This window comes from Rhinoderma darwinii, chromosome 2, assembly GCF_050947455.1.
Source record: "Rhinoderma darwinii isolate aRhiDar2 chromosome 2, aRhiDar2.hap1, whole genome shotgun sequence".
Classification (NCBI taxonomy): domain Eukaryota; kingdom Metazoa; phylum Chordata; class Amphibia; order Anura; family Rhinodermatidae; genus Rhinoderma; species Rhinoderma darwinii.
In genome coordinates, this window is record NC_134688.1 from 312904859 (window position 1) to 312926302 (window position 21444).

The 21444-nt window shown below is 44.1% G+C and overlaps 1 protein-coding gene across 4 annotated transcripts in view; it reads right to left on the minus strand.

Moving 5' to 3' along the window:
* DCAF6 (DDB1 and CUL4 associated factor 6) overlaps positions 1 to 21444 on the minus strand; it is a 712682-nt gene that overhangs the window by 20697 nt on the left and 670541 nt on the right. For all 4 annotated transcript variants that reach the window (XM_075853536.1, XM_075853533.1, XM_075853534.1 and 1 more), the window contains one exon: positions 635 to 740. In XM_075853536.1, coding sequence (XP_075709651.1) covers positions 635 to 740 — 106 coding nt within the window. The remainder of the gene's footprint in view (positions 1 to 634; positions 741 to 21444) is intronic.

The following is a 21444-nucleotide window of genomic DNA, read 5'->3' on the forward strand; positions in this document are numbered from 1 at the left end:
AATGACACTGTATACAGCAAGGGAAACTAGCGAAAGCCCAGTGCTGCGTGCAGTGTTCTTCAACGGAGAGAACTGATGGACAGGTCTGGTCACATGCCCCTCCATCAGCAGCCCTATTGGGACTGGAGCACCGTACAGTCAGCTATGAAGATTGGATTAAACAAGGAGTACTACACAACTATAAATTTCACTCGTAGCACACATATTTCATCAACAATTGCAATAATCTATGCCAATGATGATATTAGCAGGATTGAAAAAGATAGTTTCGTTTTTAATGCATTTGTTATTTATGATTGTTTGGAAAGGAATAAATCGTAACAATAACTGCCCAGAGATGTCCCAATAGTGTTTTTCTTTATTTATAAGCTGAGGTCACATTGGTGTTAGTCTTTATTCCTAGACAGAATTTTGTGAATGGCGATATTTTTTTAAGTATTAAAAACTGCTAATGACACTTTATATATGCAACTTAAACAAGTATATAAACATTGACTACATACAATGTATACTTTAAAAATAACATAATAAGCATGATGCATGAAATACTGCTTTGGAGATTCACATTGTCCCATACCTGTATAAGTAAAGCAATAAAAAGTTATTTACATCTGTTTTCCTTAGTAGAGCTTACCTGCTCTGATATGGTTTAGTGATGCTAACATCCGTAGCATAAAAGATGCAGGCACTGTAATGGTGTTTCGAGTTTCTTCCAACATTAATTCATTACGTGAAATAACCTAGATATCCATATAGGGGAAACAGATAATATAATGAACATGTTGGAATATAGAACCAAACCATACTGTAAATATTCTAAATCAATGTCTTAAGGGCAATATGTCGCAAATAAAACATTTGTTTTGTAAGTTACTTATTTTTATTACATTTTTTTCCCCGCTTTTTGGTGTATCTTTTTTTCTTCCACAAGGTAGGAAGTATTAAAAATGAAATAATAATTTGACATGTTTTCCTATGTTGGCCACCAGGGAGAGAACTACCCAGAATTACAGAAATGTGAATCAGGCAAAGCAACCGGACTCACAGCTGCTGTAAATGTGGGAGGGTCACTCACCCTCAGGGCCAGCCTTAGGGGTGTACGACCTGTGCCATTGCACAGGGCGCATCCCTCCAGCAGGTGGAAGGGGGTGCTGCGCTGGCTCCCTTCCCCTGCTTGTTTTAGAAGCGCTCAGGCACGGCAACTCAGCAGCTGCCTTTCCGCCCGGGCGCTTCTTCACTCAGTGGCACTACCTACAAGGGGGCTGTGTGGCACTACCTACCAGGGGGCTGTGTGGCACTACCTACCAGGGGCTGTGTGGCACTACCTACCAGGGGGCTGTGTGGCACTACCTACAAGGGGACTGTGTGGCACTAACTACAAGGGGCTTTGGGGCACTATCTACAGGGGTCTGAGTGGCACTACCTACAAGGGGCTGTGTGGCACTACTTACAAGGGGCTGTGTGGCGCTACTTACAAGGGGGCTGTGTGGCACTTCCTACAGTGGGCTGTGTGGCACTATCTGCAGGGGCAATCCGTGAGTGGCACTATCTACAAGGGGATTTGTGGCACTATCTATAGGGGGCTGTGTGGCGCTATTTACAGGGGGAATCTGTGAGTGGCGGGCTGATGGTAATTTTACTGTGAGTGGGGGGCTGATGGTCATTTTACTGTGAGTGGGGGCTGATGGTCATTTTACTTTGAGTGGGGGCTGATGGTCATTTTACTGTGAGTGGGGGGCTGATGGTCATTTTACTGTGAGTGGGGGGCTGATGGTCATTTTACTGTGAGTGGGGGGCTGATAGTTATTTTACTATGAGTGGGGGGCTGAAAGTCTTCAAGTGGTTTCCACCTCTGACCTCCAATTGAAATGAATATGAGGCAGATAATACCTGCGGTGCTCGTTTGGTGCTTTTTTGCCTTCGTCTTTTGCATTAGCTTCAACGGCTAAGGAATTTTGAGGTAGATTTTTTTTGTCTTACAAAAAAAACGCTGTGTGGACATACCCTACTAGTGTAGTGCTTGTTTTTAGCCATTTTCTGTCTTTCTCTAAAAAAATTTTGGTAGGGTTGCCCTGTGGAAATGTTATTTTTCCAGTGGTCCGAAAAGGTCGGGAGACTCTGTACTGGGCTATAGGAACACGCGGGCTTACGCAAAGACCCCGTCGGGGAGCAGCTCAGTTTGTCCGTGGGAACGGGGCCTAGGTGAGTACAATTTTATGTTTGTTTGGAGGCACTGTCTACAAGGGGAGGTGGGGGGCTGTATGGCACGATCTAAAAGGAGGAGGTGGTGGATTATGGCACTGTCTACAGGGAGGATGTATGGCACAATCTACAGGGGGGACTAGCTACAAGAGGGAGCTGTGTGTGGCAGCCAGGGGAGGGGGAATTATACTGTGTGGGGGTCACTAAGCGGACAATATACTGTGTAGGGGTACTACAGGGGGGCAATACAGGGGGCACTTAGGGGGCATAATACTGTGTGGGCACAATTAGAGGACAAAATACTGTGTCCTTGAAGGGGTTATAATATATTATATTATTAAATATTATTATTATACTATATAGGGGTAACTAAAGAGGCATTATACTGTAGGGGGCATTATACTTTTTTATGATGGGGTGGGGCGCCAAAAGATAATTTTGTATGAGGTGCAATCTATCCTAACGCCGGCCCTGCTCACCCCCTCCTTTTTTTTGGCTACAAGCCAGGAAGAGGTGTCTTCAAATTGCCAAGCATTGACAAGCTTTATTTTTTAAGTGATTCTACAATTGTAGGATGTGCTGATAACCGCAGCTATAGGACACACCAAAATGCTAAGAATTATGAAAGTCAAGAGGGAGACCCTGTGGTGAATGACTTTTCACTTGATAGGTTTACACGGCGTGTATTTGGGGAGAAGACAGAAGACTGCTGTAGGTGAGTATAGTAATGGAAATTCCTCTTGAGGACTCTTAATGCTTCCAATTTTGCCCTGATGTACACCACCAAACTAAATTTAAACAAATGAAAAAGGAAGGGGAAGAGGTAGAGAAGAGAAGGGCAAGAAGCATAAAAATCAATGTATCTCTTTGAATAGAAAAAATAATAAAATTACCAGCTTAGAGAGGTATGGTATACCTAGCAGGGATGGGGTGAACAGTTCCTCTTTTGAGTACACATGAAATTAACAGATCCCATTCAACCTGTATGTGATGGGAGTAGTTGAATGGAAATAGAAAGGGAAAGGTGCATACATCAAATATCAGATATTTACAGTGGGGTGCACAGAGGGGCACACCATATGGTAATGTTAATATCCCCGGAGCACGCCACTGTAATGTGACACTGGGTTGGCTAATGAAATGAGTCAATATCTAATTGCATAGACTATGCTCAGTGATATATTTAATATGTCTCACTAAGTGTCATTATGCAGCCAGCTGCACACATTAGTGTAGTAAAGTGTGTCACAGACAACAGACTAAATTCAATTGTCACTGCTCAATATAAATATGTGCTTTGTTTTATTTAATTTTATTGTCAGCAACCTCATTAATTGTAGCAGTCTGGTAAGATGTGATGCAAGGCAACTGAGCCAGTACTTTTGTTAAAATTAGCACCAGTAACACTTAGATATTTTGATGTGAATATCTGGCAACATATGTAGCGATGAGAGCAGCTTAAAGGGGTTGTCCGACAAAGAATTCAAGATCAACAAAGCGTCGAGTGCAGAGAGTGACGTCACCCGTCAAGTACCCCACAGCATGATCTGGAAACGGGGCCACTTTGGAAAATGTAAGTATATTACAAATGTATTTACATTTAGAAATTACAAGCATTAACACATAGTCATTAAATCTCGGACAACCCCTTTAAGGAACGCTGCCCCTCTCTCCAGGAATTGCAAAGAGCACGTTGCCTAGCAGCAGGTGGGACGCCGAAAGCTAAGGCAGTAAGTCTGCTGTCTGATTCACTGCTCACACGCTGTTCAAGCGCTGTGAGCAGCTCAGCTGATATTCAGCTGTAAGTTTAAACCACTCTGTGTGTGTTTACACGTCGCTCCGTGAGCGGCGTCCAGCAGTACCACTACAAGGATGTATTTCCCTGCCTGGTGATCGTTCACCAGCAGGTATTTAACCACAATAATCTTTCCCTTCAGATTGTATTATCGTTCCCTGATGTAAAACCGGATATGTCCCGACGCACGTTTCGCTGACATAAGTCAGCTTCTTCTAGGGACATGGCCGCTCAGTTTCTCGCGTCCTTTATGTTCAGAATTGTGATGAACAGCTGTCAGTCAATCGCAATTGAATATTTAAAAAACAGTGTTTAATTGATTAAAAAAAACTCCCACAGGGTTGGAGCTAACAGTGTCTAAAGTAATTAACAAAAAGGGATTATTACCCATGGGTATAAAGACCTACCGATATTTAGATGTAACGCCTGAATATTTTAAAAAAACATATATTTTACAGGGTTTATTAGCAGATTCAATACATTTTTATTTTAATTTTGGGTTTTATTTGAATTTTGCTAACATTATTTTTGATCACATTTTTTTTTATATTAACAACAGTTGTGTGACTATTTATTGTGTCACAACAATTATATTATTTTATTACTTTTTATATAAGTTTTTATGGTGTGAACTATTTTTTTTGTGTCACAACAATTATATGATTGTATTACTTTGTATATAAGTTTTTGTTTTATTAAATTTGTGTTACCTACACCAAGCAAACATTTTATGTCAGTCAATTATTACTACCAGAGTAACAGGACAAATATACCGTTTGTAATTTCAATTGGGGAAAACAGTAAGGTTTTAACTATATACAGTTACAGTCAAAGCTAAGTGAGATGGATCAGGAGGTCCTAAATAGGACAGGCAGTTATGTATACCCATATATTAATATATATATATATATATATATATATATATATATATATATATACCTAGGTACTGATGTTGCATGCCTATACATAATTACAGAAAGCATCCAAAATTGAATGGCTCATTTAGTCCATTAGGACTCCCGGACTGCATCATATAGATCCACCTGCTCTTCTCTCTTAGTAGGAAGTTGTCCACATCTCCTCCTCTAATCCCCATAGATAAATGGTAAATAGCCCAACCCGTGAGCTCCCCAACATTGAGATTATGTTTAAGTTTGAAACGTCGAGCTACAGGGGTGAGTTGAAAGGGCTTATTTTTCTGATTTGCCTCTAACTCCATTCTGTCATAATTTTTTATCCTGTTGAGATGTTTGCGTATCCTTATCTTCATTTATTTGTCATACTATTAACTTAATTTTTTTTTGTTTTGCAGGTTCTGCTGGACGGTTTTGATTATGTCGTCTGCAATGATCTACGGTTTTTTTAATAAAACGGTTAACGAGGGTTGTGTGGGGAGATTTTACTTCAATAAAAAATGTAAACTTATGCCTCTGTGCTTTTTTAATACTTTATTAGGGCCTTAGTAATGGCAGTTGTCTGTTTGATGACGTCCTTTACTAAGGCGGGGCTTAGTGTTGGCCAGTAAAAATGCTAGCAGTAAACCCCAATTATTACCCGGTACCAATCATACCACCAGGAAAGTCAGGTACAATCAAGTACTCAACCATCTGAAGTGATGGTCAGGCACTGGGGTGGCCACAGACTGGTATTATGAGGCTGGGAAGGGCCAAAAAATGGGCCCTTCCCACCCTGGTAATGTTAGCCTGCTGCTGCTTTATTGTATCTGGCTAGTTATGAAAATGGGGCGGACCCCACGTAGTTTTTATCAATTATATTTTTCATAACCACCCAGATACAATAAAGGAGCCGCAGCCTAGCATTACCAGAGTGGGAAAGGACACTGTTTTTGGCCCTTCCCAGCCTTCCCATCACTTCAGAAACCTCACTGCAATGACCGGAATCCAAGATCTCTTTGTTTCCGCCTGTTTAACCTTAGACTTAGATGCCATGGTCAACAGCGACCGCAGCATCCAAGCCTTTAGATAAAGGGGAGGCCCCATTAGACAGCCCATCAGCCCGCCCACAATGCGATGGGCTGTGGTTCAGATGGTTATCATGGCAGCCTGGAGACTTAGTAAATATTTGCGCTTCTAATTGAAGCCTGTCAAAATCACGACATACTGCAATACATTAGTTTTCCAGTTTATAGTGTAAGCAATCCAAAGATCGCTCGTTCAAGGTGAAAGTCCGAACTATTACAATAACAGGGTGTTTTTTGAGTACTCACTGTAAAATCCTTTTCTTGACCTGTATCTTGGAGGACACAGACCATGGGTATATGCTGTTGCCACTAGGAGGCTTGACACTATGAAATAAAAAAGTGAGTCCTCCTACATGATATACCCTGCCCACAAACAATGAGCTATTCAGTCTGTCAACAAGCAGTAGGAGAAATAGATACAACGTAAGACACGAGAGGGCAATCCTTAAAACTGACATCCTTAGATACAAAAAAAAATTGAAAACAACTAAGTGGGAGCTGTATCACCCAATGAACTGGACAAGAAAAGGATTTTACGGTGAGTACTCAAAAAATCCTGTTTTCTTATTTATTACATTGGGCGACACAGACCGTGGGACTTCCTAGAGCAGTCCCCAGGGGTGGGAACAGAACACAGAACATGGTCAGCAATTTCACAGATGCCTGCAATAACTTGCGACCCTGGTAGAAATTCACAAAGGTGTGCAAAGAAAACCTTGTGGTCGCCTTGCAAATTGAAGGGCAAAGGCCTGATGGTGCACAGCCCAGGAAGCCACAACCGCTCTGGTAGAGTGGGCCATGACCCGGAAAGGGGGAACCCTTCCCCGGACGAGTTAAGCCTCAAGAAAAATCATCCAAATCCATCGAGCAATAATGTCCTTAGAAGCCGCCAAACTCTTCCTGGGACCCTCTAGGAGGATGAAGAGGGAATCTGACTGCAGGAAATCTGCTGGCACTGTGTAGGAGCGGCTGACAAATACCTCGTTAAGAGGTATTCTGGTTACATGTGCATGCGCACTGCCGCTCCATTCATTCTCTATGGGAGCGCCGGAGATAGCCGAGTGCAGTGTTCGGCTTTTTCCGGCGCTGCCATAGAGAATGAATAGGAGGGAAGTTGTTGTAATTTGCTAAATCGTGCGGCCATAAAGGGTGTATTAATTCATGGCCGCACGATTTTGCAGATAAAGGGACGGTTTACCCGCGTTAACATGCAGCCACTAACAGGCTGTTTGACAGCCGCACTGAACATGGTGCCGGCGCGGTTGTTAGCCGCGTTGCGACCCTGTCAGGGCCGTTCTGTGTGGCCTTACCCTAAGACATACAAAACCAATATTCAGATCCCACGAGGGAATCAGAGGACGATAAGGGGGGACCGCACGAGCCCCCCTGCAAAAAAAGTCTCAATGTCAGACACCAATAGGAGACCGAACAAGATGGAAAGAGCAGACACTTGCTCGTTCAGGGAACTTAGAGCTAAAATATGATCCATACCCCGATGTAAAAAGGATAGAATCCTGGACAAGGAAAAAACGCAAGGGGGGAAGCTTACGATCCTCACACCAACCAACATAAGCCTTTCATGTACGATGATGGATGTGTGCTGAAGAGGAATTTCCGGCCTTAAAGAGGCTCTGTCGCCACATTATAAGTGCCCTATCTTGTACATGATGTGATCGGCGCGGTAATGTAGATTACAGCAGTGTTTTTTTTTTAGAAAAACGATAATTTTTGACAGAGTTATGACCTATATTAGCTTTATGCTAATGACTTTCTTAATGACCAACTGGGCGTGTTTTACTTTTTGACCAAGTGGGCGTTGTGGAGAGAAGTGTATGACGCTAAACAATCAGCATCATACACTTCTCCCCATTCATTTGCACAGCAGCATCGTGTTCTTACTAGAACAAGATGTGCAGCCACATACACACACATTAATGTTAATCAAGTGTCCTCACAATGAATAGACATTACCTCCAGCCAGGACGGGATGTGTATTAAGAATCCTGACCACTTCTCTGCACTTCTCTGTGATTTACAGCATAGCAGGCGTAGTCTCGCGAGATTACGCTGTAAACTGTAATTTACAGCGAGACCTTGCTGTGCTGTGCTGTAGTCTCTCACAGACGCTACAGAAGTGGTCAGCATTCTGAACACACATCACGTCCTGGCTGGAGGTAATGTATATTTATTGTCAGGATACTGCAGTAACGTTATAGTGTGTTTATGTGGCTGTACATAGCGATATAGCTATAATGCTATTTGCTGTGTAAATGAATGGAGGGAAGTACTGTATATGACGCTGACTAGTCAGCGTCATACACTCCTCTGTACAACGCCCACTTGACTAAAAAGTAAAACACGCCCAGTTGTTCATTAAGAAACTCATTAGCATAAAGCTAATATAGGTCATAACTCCGTCAAAAATGATTGTTTTTCTAAATAAAAAACACTGCTGTAATCTACATTACAGTGCCGATCACATCATGTACAATATAGGGCACTTATAATGTGGTGACTGAGCCTCTTTAAGCATAGTGAGGATAACACTCTACGAAAAACCACGAGCCCTTAGAACAGTGGCTTCAACAGCCATGCCATTTAATGTAGCAACCTTAAATTCTGGTGGAAGAGAGTAAGGGCCATGGAACGTCAGCCAACAGGGTTGACAAGAGGTTCCGCGTACAAACAGCGGCACAGCCAATTCGGGGGCCACCAGAATGGCAGGAATCCCATCCGACTTGAGTCATCGGAGATGCCGTGACAGGAGAGGCAGAGGAAGAAAAATGTACAGGAGACTGAAGTCCAACCGTGACACAATGAGAGCCTCCACGGAACAGGCCTCTGGATACCAAGCTCGGGAGATGAAGCAGGGAACCTCGCGATTGAACCTGGAGGCCAACATGTCCACGTCCAGATGAGACAAATTTGGTTGAAACGTCTTGGTGAAGAGACCACTCCCCGGGATCCAGCGTTTCGCGACTGAGGAAGCCTGTGATCCATTGTCAATCCCATGAATGTGAACTGCTGTGAGAGACAGAGCATGAGCTTTTGACCAGATCAGGATCCTGGAAGCCTCAGCCATCACTGCAGCGCTGCGAGTGCTGCTCCGGTGATTCAGATAGGCCGCCTGCTAGCATGATGCTTCATCCCAGGAGACTGCTACTACATTCTGTGATAGGCTGCAGCATTCACATGGGATGAAACATCATCCCAGGAGCCCGCGCTGGAGGGAGGAAGAAACACAGACTCCTGGGTAAGTATCGGATTTTTCTTTTATGCGTTTCATTTTCTGCAGCGAAATCGCTGCAAAAAAACTCAACAACTGCTATTTGTTGCGGCTTTTACCTCCCCATTGAATTCAATGGAGAAAATCCGAAACAAATAAGCAGCAATTCCGTAAATACAATGACATGCTGCGGAATAAAATTCCGCACCGCAGGTCAATTTCTGAGCGTTATTTCCGGTCAGTATTTACGCAGCATGTGGGTGAGATTTGTTTTATCTCATCCACTTTGCTGCTACTATATTTGCTGCAGATTTTCCGCAACGCATTCATTGCGGAAAAACCTCAGTATTTACGCTATGTGTGAACTTACCCTAAGGCCTAATTCACATGACCGTGTTCGGTCCGTGACATGAGGAACAGCCCCAGAGACCCTGGGCAGAGTGCTAGTAGAAGATTTGCCCGGGGACTCCAGCTCTGGGAAAGCTCCACTACCTAGGCGACATATCCTACTATATGCCTTTACACGTACAATTTTGGGAAAGGGAGAAAGGAAAGTGTATATATAACTTTTATTTGTACGTTTAAAATAGACAATAAGTCATAAAAGTTCCAATGGTGCAATTGGGTATGTGTGAGTGACCTCCAAACTCACATACCCTGTAGGCCAAATAAACAGTGTGGTATATCACTGTTACTATAACCACAATGTGAATAGCACATGATTGCTGTGCTACAGTACAGTTGGCATGCAGCACTGTCTGAATGAGGTCCAGACAGTGCGATCTCCCACAGCGGCGCTCTCTGGGGAGAGCAGAGCAGCAATGTGGGAGATGCCATCTGGAGCTGATGCCCATCCACTTCGGACGAAATGTGATGCTGCAGTGGCACCCCAGCAAGACAGAGTTGAGGCAGCGATGCAGGACAAATCGTCCAGAGTGGTTGGCTCGAGTCCAGACGGAGTAAAAACCCCCGCTGTAGTGTGGTGGGTGCCGTCCGGAACTATATTAGACCAATTTCTTATTTAATTTAGTTGCTCATTACTCTGACATGAACTACACATCAATTTGTGTTTCAGACTTTCTGATTGGCCGATTAGGCTGTCAATCATTTTTGACCCTATTTATAGGGTAGTGAAATGGGGGTCCCCCACTGCTAGAAGAAGCCAGAATGCTGGCAAAACGCGCATCAGGTGCTCAGTATTTTTAATATTCTAATGTGCAATAACATGGCCTCTAGCTATGCAGTACATTACTAGTTTGTACACAGCTAACCTCACTGCCACAATCGGACAGGCTATCAGGTGTTCTGCACATGTACTCGAAAGGTCTCGCGACACTTGAACGCAACCTCGCCTGGCTCTATCCTAGCAGTAGAGCGTAATTCAGCCCTCACCTGCCTTCACCTTCTGCAGGACCCTAATATAATCTCCGGCGTCCCACCCCGGAGGGTCTCTCCTGCATCGCCGCCCCACCTTGCCTGTTGTGGGGCCGCTGCAGCCGACTACCTGTCCGTGGGGATACCGGCCAGGCACGATCCAGCGAGAATCTCTCGCCCCTGCCACTTTCTAGTTACAGACGGCACCCACCGCACTGCCGCTCTGCTGACCCAGGCAGAGCGCTGCGGTGGGGGTTTGCTCCATCCAGACTCCAGCCAACCACTCCGGATGAATGTCCTGCACCGCTGCCTCAGCTCTGCCTCACTGGGGCGCCGCTGAAGAATCACATTTCATCCAAAGTGGTTGGGCACCAGATCCAGACGGCATCCCCCACATTGCTGCTCTGCTTTCCCAGGGAGCGCTGCTGTGGGAGATCACACTGTCTGGACCTCATTTAGACAGTGCTGCATGCCAACTGCATGGTAGCACAGCAATCACGTGCTATTCATATTGGGGTTATAGTAACAGTGATATACATATACCACACTGTTTATTTGGCCTACAGGGTATGTGAGTTTGGGAGTCACTCACACATACCCAATTGCACCACTGGAACTTTTATCACATATTCTCTATTTTATAAAAGTTATATATTATAAGACCACATACTTTCCTTTCTCACTTTCCCCAAATTGTACATACTTACCTAGGTGGTGCACACCAATGTGGTCTTTCACATATTACACATGTGATTGGTGGCCCCTCTTCTATTACCTACTATATGCCTTACAGTGGGATACGTTTTGGCTAAATGTAACAAAATCCAGGGCATTAACCGGTCACTGCGTGCTCCATGGTTTAGTTCACTGTAGTTGACATCAGCATCAAAATCGGCTAACGCGTATAACGTACAAACATGGGCGCCACACTTTCCGTTGTCCACCCCAGTAATGGAGGGGGGCCCAGACATCTTGGCTGTATGGGGCCTATAAATTCCTGATGGCGGCACTGCCCCCATACCTTGAGGCTGGCATCCGTGGAGAGGATCAGCCAGTTCAGTGGGGGAAGGAGCGCCCTCGGGCTATGGCCGGAGAATTGATCCAGAACCGAAGCGAGCGACGAACCATGGAGGGGAAGAAGGCATTTCAAAACTAGTGACTGCAAGGTATACGTCTCACTAGGAGAAGATCGCCCGCTGCAGAGGATGCGTGTGGAACAGTGAAAATGAAAAAGCCTCGAATAGAGGCCACCATAGTCCCGAGCACCCGCCTGCAGGGGCGAAGTGAAGTCGGCAGAGCCGTATGTGTGAACGAATCCCATGCAGAAGAATAAGACGACGTTCCATAGGAAGGGACACCTTCGCCAAGTGAGTGTCAATGGCGACCCCCAAAAAAAGGATTTGTAAAAAGGAGATTGGCAAGACTTGGACCGATTAATGTTCCAACTGAACTGAATCAGAGTGTCCAGAGTGATCTGGAGGGCCATCTCATTGCTCCTCTTGGAGGGAGATTCGATTAGGATATCGTCCAGGTACAAGATGTCCGACATCCCACTGGTGCGAAGGAACACCATCACAACATGGAGAACTTTGGTGAACACTCGTGGGGCCATGGCTAGGCCAAAAGTAAGGGCCACAAATTGGTAATGACGCGACAGTACCGCAAAACGCAGGAAGCGCTGATGAGAAGTGCAGATAGGTACATGTAGATATGCGTCTTTGATGTCCACAGAAGAAAGAAATTCCCTGTTCTATGGAAGCGGACAGATCGGAGAGATTCCATTAGAAAATGATGGACTGAAACATGTGCCTTGAGGTGCTTGAGATACAGTATGGGCCGAATCGAACGGTCCTTTTTGGGGATGACAAGAAGTTGGAATAAAAAACGCTGGAACCTTTGGTTCAAGGGTACCGGAATGATAGTTGCATAGTCAGTACGGTTGTAATAAGAAACATATGTCCATCAAGTTCAACCAAGGGTTGGGAAAAAGGGAAGGGATGAAACAAAAATTCTACACATTCATAGAGATATTTTTTTGTTCTAGGAAATTATCTAAGCCTTTTTTAAAGCCATCTTCTGTTCCTGCAGTGACCAGCTCCTGTGGTAGGCTATTCCACAGATTAACAGTTGTCTCAGTTAGGCCTCGTTTACACGAGCGTGATATACGTCCGTGCGACGCGCGTGCTTTTCACGCGTGTCGTACGGACCTATGTAAATCATGGGGGCATGCAGACAGTCCGTGAGTTTTGCTCAGCGTGAGTCCGCTGAAAAAAACTCACGTCATATCCTATATTTGTGCGCTGTTCGCGCATCACGCACCGATTGAAGTCAATGGGTGCGTGAAAATCACGCAGGTCACACGGTAGCACTTCCGTGTGAACAGCGTGATTCACACAACAGCTGTCAAACTCTGAATGCAAACAGAAAAGCACCACATGCTTTTCTGTTTACAAACATCCAAACGGAGTGTCATAATGATGGCGGCTGAGCGAAAATCTCAGAGCCGCGCATCATACGCTGATGACACACGGAGCTGTTAAGTGCCTTTTGCGCATGCAAAACGCCGCGTTTTTTGCGTGCGCAAAACGCACACGCTCATGTAAACCAGGCCTAAAGTAGGCTTGTCGCCTCTGCAGATTTAACCTTTTTTTCTCCAGACGGAGGGAGTGCCCCATTGTCTTTTGAGGGTGTTTTCCATGGAACAGGTTTTCATTATATTTCTTGTATGGGCCATTCATATATTTATATAAGTTAATCATGTCCCCCCATTAGTCATCTCTTTTCAAGGCTAAATAGGTTTAATTCTTTTAAACTTTCCTCATAACTTAGATTCTTCATGCCCCTTATTAGTTTAGTTGCTCGTCTTTGTATTTTTTACAACTCCATGGCATCCTTTCTATGAACTGGAGCTCAGAACTAAACTGTATATTCTAGATGAGACCGCACTAATGCTTTGTAAAGTGGTAATATTATATCCCTGTCCCGCGAGTCATGCATTTTTTAATACACGGCAATATCTTGCTAGCCTTAGAAGCAGCTGATTGACATTGTATGCTGTTATTGAGATTATGATCTACAAGTACACCCAGATCCTTCTCAACAAGTGACTCTCCCAGTGTAGCTCCCTCTAAGACATATGATGCATGCAGATGGTTGGTACCCAGATGCATAAGTGGGTGGGGGGAATAACACACCATATAGCGTAATAAATTCAGTTTTATAGATGCTTAAATTAACAAAATATTCCATTCATATCATTATGCATTTAACAATGTGCAGTTATTCTTTTGTTCATCTATTAAATCATTGTCTTTTTTTAGCTGAGGTCTTTATACTACCTGCTAGTATTCTCATGCTCGCAATGTCCGAAGACTGCGGAAATGAACAATATTTTGTTAATTTAGACATCTGTAAAACGGAATGTATTACGCTATATGGTGTGTCATTCCCCCCACCCACTTGTACAACTTTAAATGTGAAATACAACTGCCCTACACTGGGTTTTCTATGGCTTTTTTTCACTACAAATGAAAGCACTTTGCACGTGCAAACAGTGTTACAGACCTGACGAAGGGACCGGTCCAGTCCAGAAACGCGTTGTCGTTCCAATAAAGAGTACCTTTGCGAAAAATACCTTAAAGAACCTTTTTTCCTTCAAAGCCTGGCACCGATACCACACATTATACTGCATCTTTTACTCATCTCATTACATATTTGTTCCCTGCAAGGAGGATTCATCCACCAAGGGACCGCAGTGGGTGGCAGCCGGCAAAGATATTGATCATTCCACAAAAGTCTCGGAGGAGAGCTGCTGTTACAAAAAATTTTTCACATTTGTGTCCATAGCTTGGTGTCATCCCATCCTCTATATCATTAATAAATAAGTTAAATAATAGTGTTCCCAGCACGGAACCCTGGGGTACACCACTTATAACCAGTGACCATTCAGAGTAGGAATTATTGACCACAACTATCTGGATACGGTCCTTGAGCCAACTTAGAATCCAATTACAAACTATACTATCTAAACCTATAGTCCTTAATTTACCCATTAGACATCTAATAGGGGCAGTGTCAAATGCCTCCCCATGGGAGTAGTAGCCGAACCATGACATAAATTAATATCTGGGTAATCAAAATCTCCCATTATCACTACAGTACCTGCCTGTGCAGCCTGCTCCATCTGTTTATATAGCTGGCCTTCCATGTCCCCAGATATATTGGGGGGGTCTATAGATTGCACCAAAAGTTATTTTTTCAGTGTTTATTCTCCTTTGTAATTCCACCCACAAGGTTCCAACCTCCTCACAATCTTCACCAACTATTGCCTATTTCACACTCTCCTCATATCACTTCTCACATACAGACATACACCACCACCTTTCCTATTTGCCCTGTCGTTCCAAAATAGTGTAGAACCCTGTAGATTTACAGCCCAATCATGTGAAGAGTCTATCCAAGTTTCAGCAACACCAATTATATCAATATGTTCCTCCAGTACCAAGGCCTCGAGCTCCCCCATTTTGCTTTCTAGGCTTCTGGCATTTGTGAACATACACTTTAACTTGCATTTCAATTTGTCACGTTCGATATCATAAATGTGACTATTTGACATTATTTGGGCATTTTTATCTTCAATGTTGTTTTGTAACGAGAGGATCTCCTTAAAGGGAATGTGTTGCCAGAAAAACATGTTTTTTTTTAAAAAATTAAACATTTAGTGTGTGGGTGATTAAACATTGTTCAAATTTTTTTTATTTTTTTCGCGAGTCAGGAAATATTATAAATTTTTTCTAATTTATAATACTACCCATTTTTGGTCACTAGATGGAGCTAGTTCCCAAAATTGCAGCATTGCAACATTGGGTTAAAAGCCCTCGCTCTAGTGAGCTCTCAGCATCCCCCCCTCCTTTATCCTGGCTAGTGCCGGGATAAACGAGGGGTTTGAAAGGTTTAACCTCCTACACTGTGTGTCACCATTTTTTGAGGTAACCCACAGTGTAGTAGGTTTACATACAGTAGTAAACACACACAAACACTAACATACATTGAAATCTCTTACCTGCTCCTGCCGCCGCGGCTCCCTCCGGCCCGTCCGCTCCCTTTGCTGCCGCTGTTCCATGTGCACAAGTCCGGAAGCCGCGACCGGAAGTAGTAATCTTACTGTCCGGCCGCGACTTCCGGTCCACAGGAAAATGGCGCCGGACGGCGCCAATTTCGAATAGGACTGTGTGAGAGCGGCGCATGCGCAGTTCCCACACAGACGCCGTACACGGCAGTCAATGGGACGGGAGCCGTTCGCAGTCCCTATGGGACTGTGGCTGCCGTATTCCATGTCTGTGTGTGTCGTTAATCGACACACACAGAAATGGAACAAAAAATGGCAGACCCCATAGGGAAGAAAAAGTGTAAAAATAAGAAACAGTAAAACACAAATGAAAATAAACGTTTTTATTAAAGCACTAACCTCTTTAACATATAAAAAAATTATTTGTGATGACACTGTTCCTTTAAACTGTTGCATAGTCTTCTCCCAACAGTCTATTTCACTCCCCACCCATATAGTCTGACCCCTCTCTAACCTACTTACCAGACCCCCTTCCATTTAGGTGCAAATCATCTGCAGAATACAGTTTGTACCTCAATGAAAAGCCAGCCCAGTACTCCAGGAACCCAAAGCCTTCTCCTCTACACCAAGACTTAAGCCATGCATTTAACTCCCTGAGCTGGCTCCCTGAAGCAGCAGGAGTGTCGATTGCTCGAAGAAAGGGTGCCGCCCTGGATGGGGACTGTGGAACAGCGCACTGAAGATGCACTCTGGAGGGAGGCTGGCAAATTAGATTTTGTAACCAGAAGCCTGCCCCCCCCACCCGTGGCAAGTCAAGTGGTGGCGCATCTTCAGACGGAAGTGGCCTCGCCAGTCCCAAACTTTGCAGGTGGAGGTTGGGGGCGCCAGGAGGGCCGTGTCTTGAAGAAAGGTTTGGCCTTCTGATCCTGGTTAGCCTGCCGCCTGGATGAAGGGGTGTTAGAGAAACCATGAATGGAGCAAAAAAGCAGACCCACCTTTTTGGTCGGGGTAGTGCGCTTAGGTCTATTCTGAGGAAGACGGGTGCTTTTACCACCTGTGGCTTCCTAGATATTCTCATCCAACCAAGACCCAAAGAAACGAGAACCTGAAAAGGATAGAGCAGTCAGGGAGCGCTTGGAGGGACAAAGCCTTGAGCCAGGTAGTCCTGCGAATAGCGACAGAGGAAGAGCATCAAGAGCAGCTTCACAGATATACTTGGACGCATTGGCAATCAGGTGAGATAGATAGACTAATTCCTCTTGAGGAGCAGACCATGATGGAATTTTTGAGCCCATTCAGTGTCGGCTATGCTAACCCAGACAGATGCAAAAATCGGGCGAAGGGCATAGCGCGAGACCTCATAGGTAGTTTTAGCAAAGGAGTCCACATGGCGATCCAGGGGATCCTTGAAGGAAATGGAATCTTCCATTGGCAAGGTAGTAGCCTTGGCTAGGTGAGAAACCGGAGTATCTCCCGCTGAGTTCTCACCCATGCGGAAGAATTGCCCTCTTGAAAGGGGTAGAAAACATCCAGATGGCTAGAGTGGGAAAACTTCTTGTCCGGGTGCTTCCATTCCTTAAAGACAATGCACCCTAGTTCCGAGTGGGCAGGATAAACAGCCTGAGCAATTTGGGGCTGAAGAAAAGAAATGGAATCAGTGGAAGAGGAAGTTCTAGAGTCAGTGACCAGAAGTGTGTCACGGACAGCTCTAATTAGCACCTCCACCAAGGTGGGAAGTGGGGTAGAACCCCTACCAACGGAATCCGAATCAGATAATTCACCATCAGACAAAACTTCTCTAGGTAGAAAGGAGGTACCAGACCAGACTTCAGGGCCAGAAACAGCTCATCTGAGCAGTCTCGTTGATTGGCGCTAGTTTACACGGCCCTACCTTAAAGAGAACCTTTCACCTCCCCATACATGTACAGCTGAGTGCAGCATGTAATGGGGAGGGCTGAACAAACCCTTTAAAAAACAATTTATACCTCCCTCCGTTATTTAGATATCGGTGCTGTTATATTTGGCACCCGATATTTAAATAACCCCCTGAACAGTCAACGTGGTGTGTACTGGCAAGGGGGCGTGTTACTATGGATGTGACACTGTCCAATCAGATATGGACAGTGCCACAGCAAGAGCGAGGAGAGAGTGTGCGATTGCAGTCTTTTCACCCGAACTGGCAAGGGGGCATGTCACTTCTATGGACAATGTAAGAGCTGGGGAGCGATTGCACTGTCCGTAGCAGAGACACGCCCCCTTGCCAGTTCGGCAGACAATACAAGACTGATCTCTAGCACGAGCTGAAGAGATGAGAGCGCGCTCTCCTCTCCACAGCTCTTACACTGTCCATAGCAGTGACACGCCCCCTTGCCAGTCCGGCAGAAGACTAATCGCTCTTGGTGTAACACTGTCCGTATCTGATTGGACAGTGTCACAGCCATAGTAACACGCCCCCCTTGCCAGTACATGCACCGTTGACTGTTCAGGGGGTTATTTAAATATCAGGCGCCAAATATAACGGCACCGATATCTAAATAATGGAGGAAGGTAGAAAAATGTTTTAAAGTGCCCCAGGGTTTGTTCAGCCCTATGAATAGTGAATTCCCTTTGCTCTTTACGCGTAAGGCACCAGATTCTAAGAGTGTTGAACACTATATGAGAGAGGTTGCGTGGGGTTGCCAGGCAGATTCAAGCTATCTAAGATCAAAGGCATTTGACTAGGAAGTCGGTATGCATCACATAAGGAAGTTGACTGACAAGAAAATTTTGTATTGCACTTTGAGGAGGCATAATAAATGGCAAAGGTAGTTTGGTATGAGGGTACCCCTTTAGGGTCAGACATGGCAGTAGAGAGGGTTACTTCCACCGAAGTAGTGAAAAGTAAGAAGATCACTCAAACTGCGTAGCCAAGAGCGCTCCTAATTAAGAAGTAATACCTGCTTCACCTAGCGTTGCTAGTGAAGTAAAAAATTACTGAAAACTAGCACAGTGAGAAAAGTACTATGCTCCCTTAGATAAACTGACTCAGCACCTGTAGGCTAGGGCTCCTGTAGGGGAATAGAAGAAGCAAAGGCTAATCCTACCCGCTTTCAAGATGTCAGATGTCCTCCTGACGCAAGAAGCAGCAGTTCCGTTCAGGAGGTCTTGTGTTCCAGCTGCGTCCATCCAAATGGAGGATAGCAGAGGGAAATGTTGAAGCCTCGCCCATGAAGCTCCACGATTGGCCGCTGGCGGACATTTGAGGAGACCATCCAATCCGGGGAGAGAATTGATTCCCCATGATAAATAGGGAAAAGACGTGCCAGAGCGCTATTGGCATAGTACAGTGAAGTCTCCCAACCCCGTCCGTCCGTCTTTGCAATGAAGAAAAAAATGGCGCCGCCGGCGTATTGGCGCCAACCATACAAAAAAAACAGCGCTAACTGCCCAAAGCATTGAGGGAGCGCAGAAAGGACTATGGAGAAAACCCCAGGAATAGGTTGGTCCATCGAACTCCTACAGTGCACAAACGGTGGTCCGATTTGGTGGAGGGGGTGTTAGTATAACTCACCCAACTCTCCATCTCCCAGATGTACTGACCAGCAGGAGCACCCCCTCAGTGTTACGGTCTTTACTAAGGGGAGACTGGGGGAGGCGTTAGAGGTGATCCTAAGGCTGGTGGGTGACAGAGGAGCTGGCGATCTTGTCTCACTTGTCTTCAAAGGCAGGTTGGACAACAGTGCATGAGTATATGACACTGTGCGCCCACCAAAGGGAAACACGGGGAGAACCTGTGACCCTAGTTCTTCATGACGAAAAAAATAAAATAATAAACGAAAATAAAAAAGAAAATTTTTGGTAGAGACTCTGCTGCTATCAGCAGAAGTGTCTGCCTCCTACGACACTAAGCTTAGACTGAATAGCTCACTGTCTGTGGGCAGGGTATATCCTGTAGGAGGAGTCACATTTTTATTTCATAGTGTCATTCTTTCTAGTGGCAACAGCATATACCCACGGTCTGTTTCCCCCAATGTAATGTATAAGAAACAAAGTTATTTAAACCACAGGGTAAATTCTGTAACAAAAAAGCATTTAAAACACCAGAATTGTGGTGTTTTTTAGACAAGTTAGCTCTCCCAAAAAAATGAATAAAAGGTGATTAAAAAGTCGCATGTACTTCAAAATGGTACCAATAAAAACTGCAGCTCACCCTGCAAAAACTAAGCCCTCATACAGCTCAAACAATGAAAATATAAAAAAATTATGGCTCTCAGAATGTGGCGACACAAACCCAATTTTTCACAAATTTAATTTTCTTTGAAAGTGGTAAAACATAAAAAATATATACATTTGGTATCTCCCTAATCATATCAGCCCGTAGAATAAAGATAACATGTTATTTTTACCGCACGATGAATGCCATAAAATGAAACCCAAAAAACTATGGCGGAATCTCTGTTTTCTTCCCATTTCACCACACAAATAATTATTTTTTCATTAGATTAAATGGTGCCATGAAAAACTACAAATTGTCCAGCAATAAACAAGCCCTCATACGGCTATGTCGACGGAAAAATAAAAAAGTTATAGCTTAAATAAAACTGGAGGGAAATAATGAAAATGAGAAATCGATAATTGCCTACATTATTAAGGGGTTAAAGACCAAGCCCCCTTTCCAAAAAGCCTAACTGGACGGTCAGACTATATAGGCTGTAACCATGCTGGTAGAAAAAACTTTGATCAAAATTATTTTCAAAGTTGATTAATTTTTAACTTCAGATGCAATGGAGCCAAATAAATAAAAAAGTTGGTTGTAAAGGTGTACACATTCCCTTATTTTTGTGCTCTCATACAACCAGGGCTGATTCAAGCTTTTCTGCTGCCTGAGGCAAAAATTGAAATGGCGCACCTCAGATCTTGATTGACATCCTCCTGGCTGTTCTACATCACTACCAGCCTCCAACTCTTGCGAATTCGCCATTGCAGAGTACACTTTGCTGCGCAGTGCCTACCCATGGAGTACAAGGCAATGGCGCATCCGAGAAAGCTGGAGGGTACTAGTAGTGATGCAGAACAGACAGAAAGATGTCAATCAAGCATGAAAAGTTGGGTTTAGAGTCAGGACTATGTGACACCTCAGGATAGCGGCACTGCCCCATGACCTTTTATAGAGTATTTAGCATACAGCGTGAACTGTTCTTAAAAGTTGACATTATCGATTTTGCTGCATCTGAAAAAAACATTCAGGGGAATGTTTGGAAATATTGTCAGGTCATGTATTACCGCATGGGGGGATTCAAGGGGTTGAAACTAACTGACAGATTCCCATTAAATAGACAATATATTGCAACAATTCAATTTGCTCTGTAATTTTTGTTATTAGAAATATATCCTATATAATTACAACACCAGAACAAAGCTTTGACATATATACGGCACTAGAACCAAGCTCAAATATAGCACAAGAACAAAGCTCAGTACATAAATAGATCAGAACCAAGCTCAGTACATAAATACAGCACCAGAATCAAGCTCAGTACATACATACAGCACCAGAACAAAGTTCAGTATATAAATACAGCTTCAGATCCAAGCTCAGTACATAAATACAACACTAGAACCAAGCTCAGTACATAAATACAACACCAGAACAAAGCTCAGTACATAAATACAGTACCAGAACAGAGCTCAATACATAAATACAACACTAGAACCAAGCTCAGTACATAAATACTTCACCAGAACGAAGCTCAGTACATAAATACAACACCAGAACCAAGCGCAGTACATAAATAAAGTACCAGAACAGAGCTCAGTAC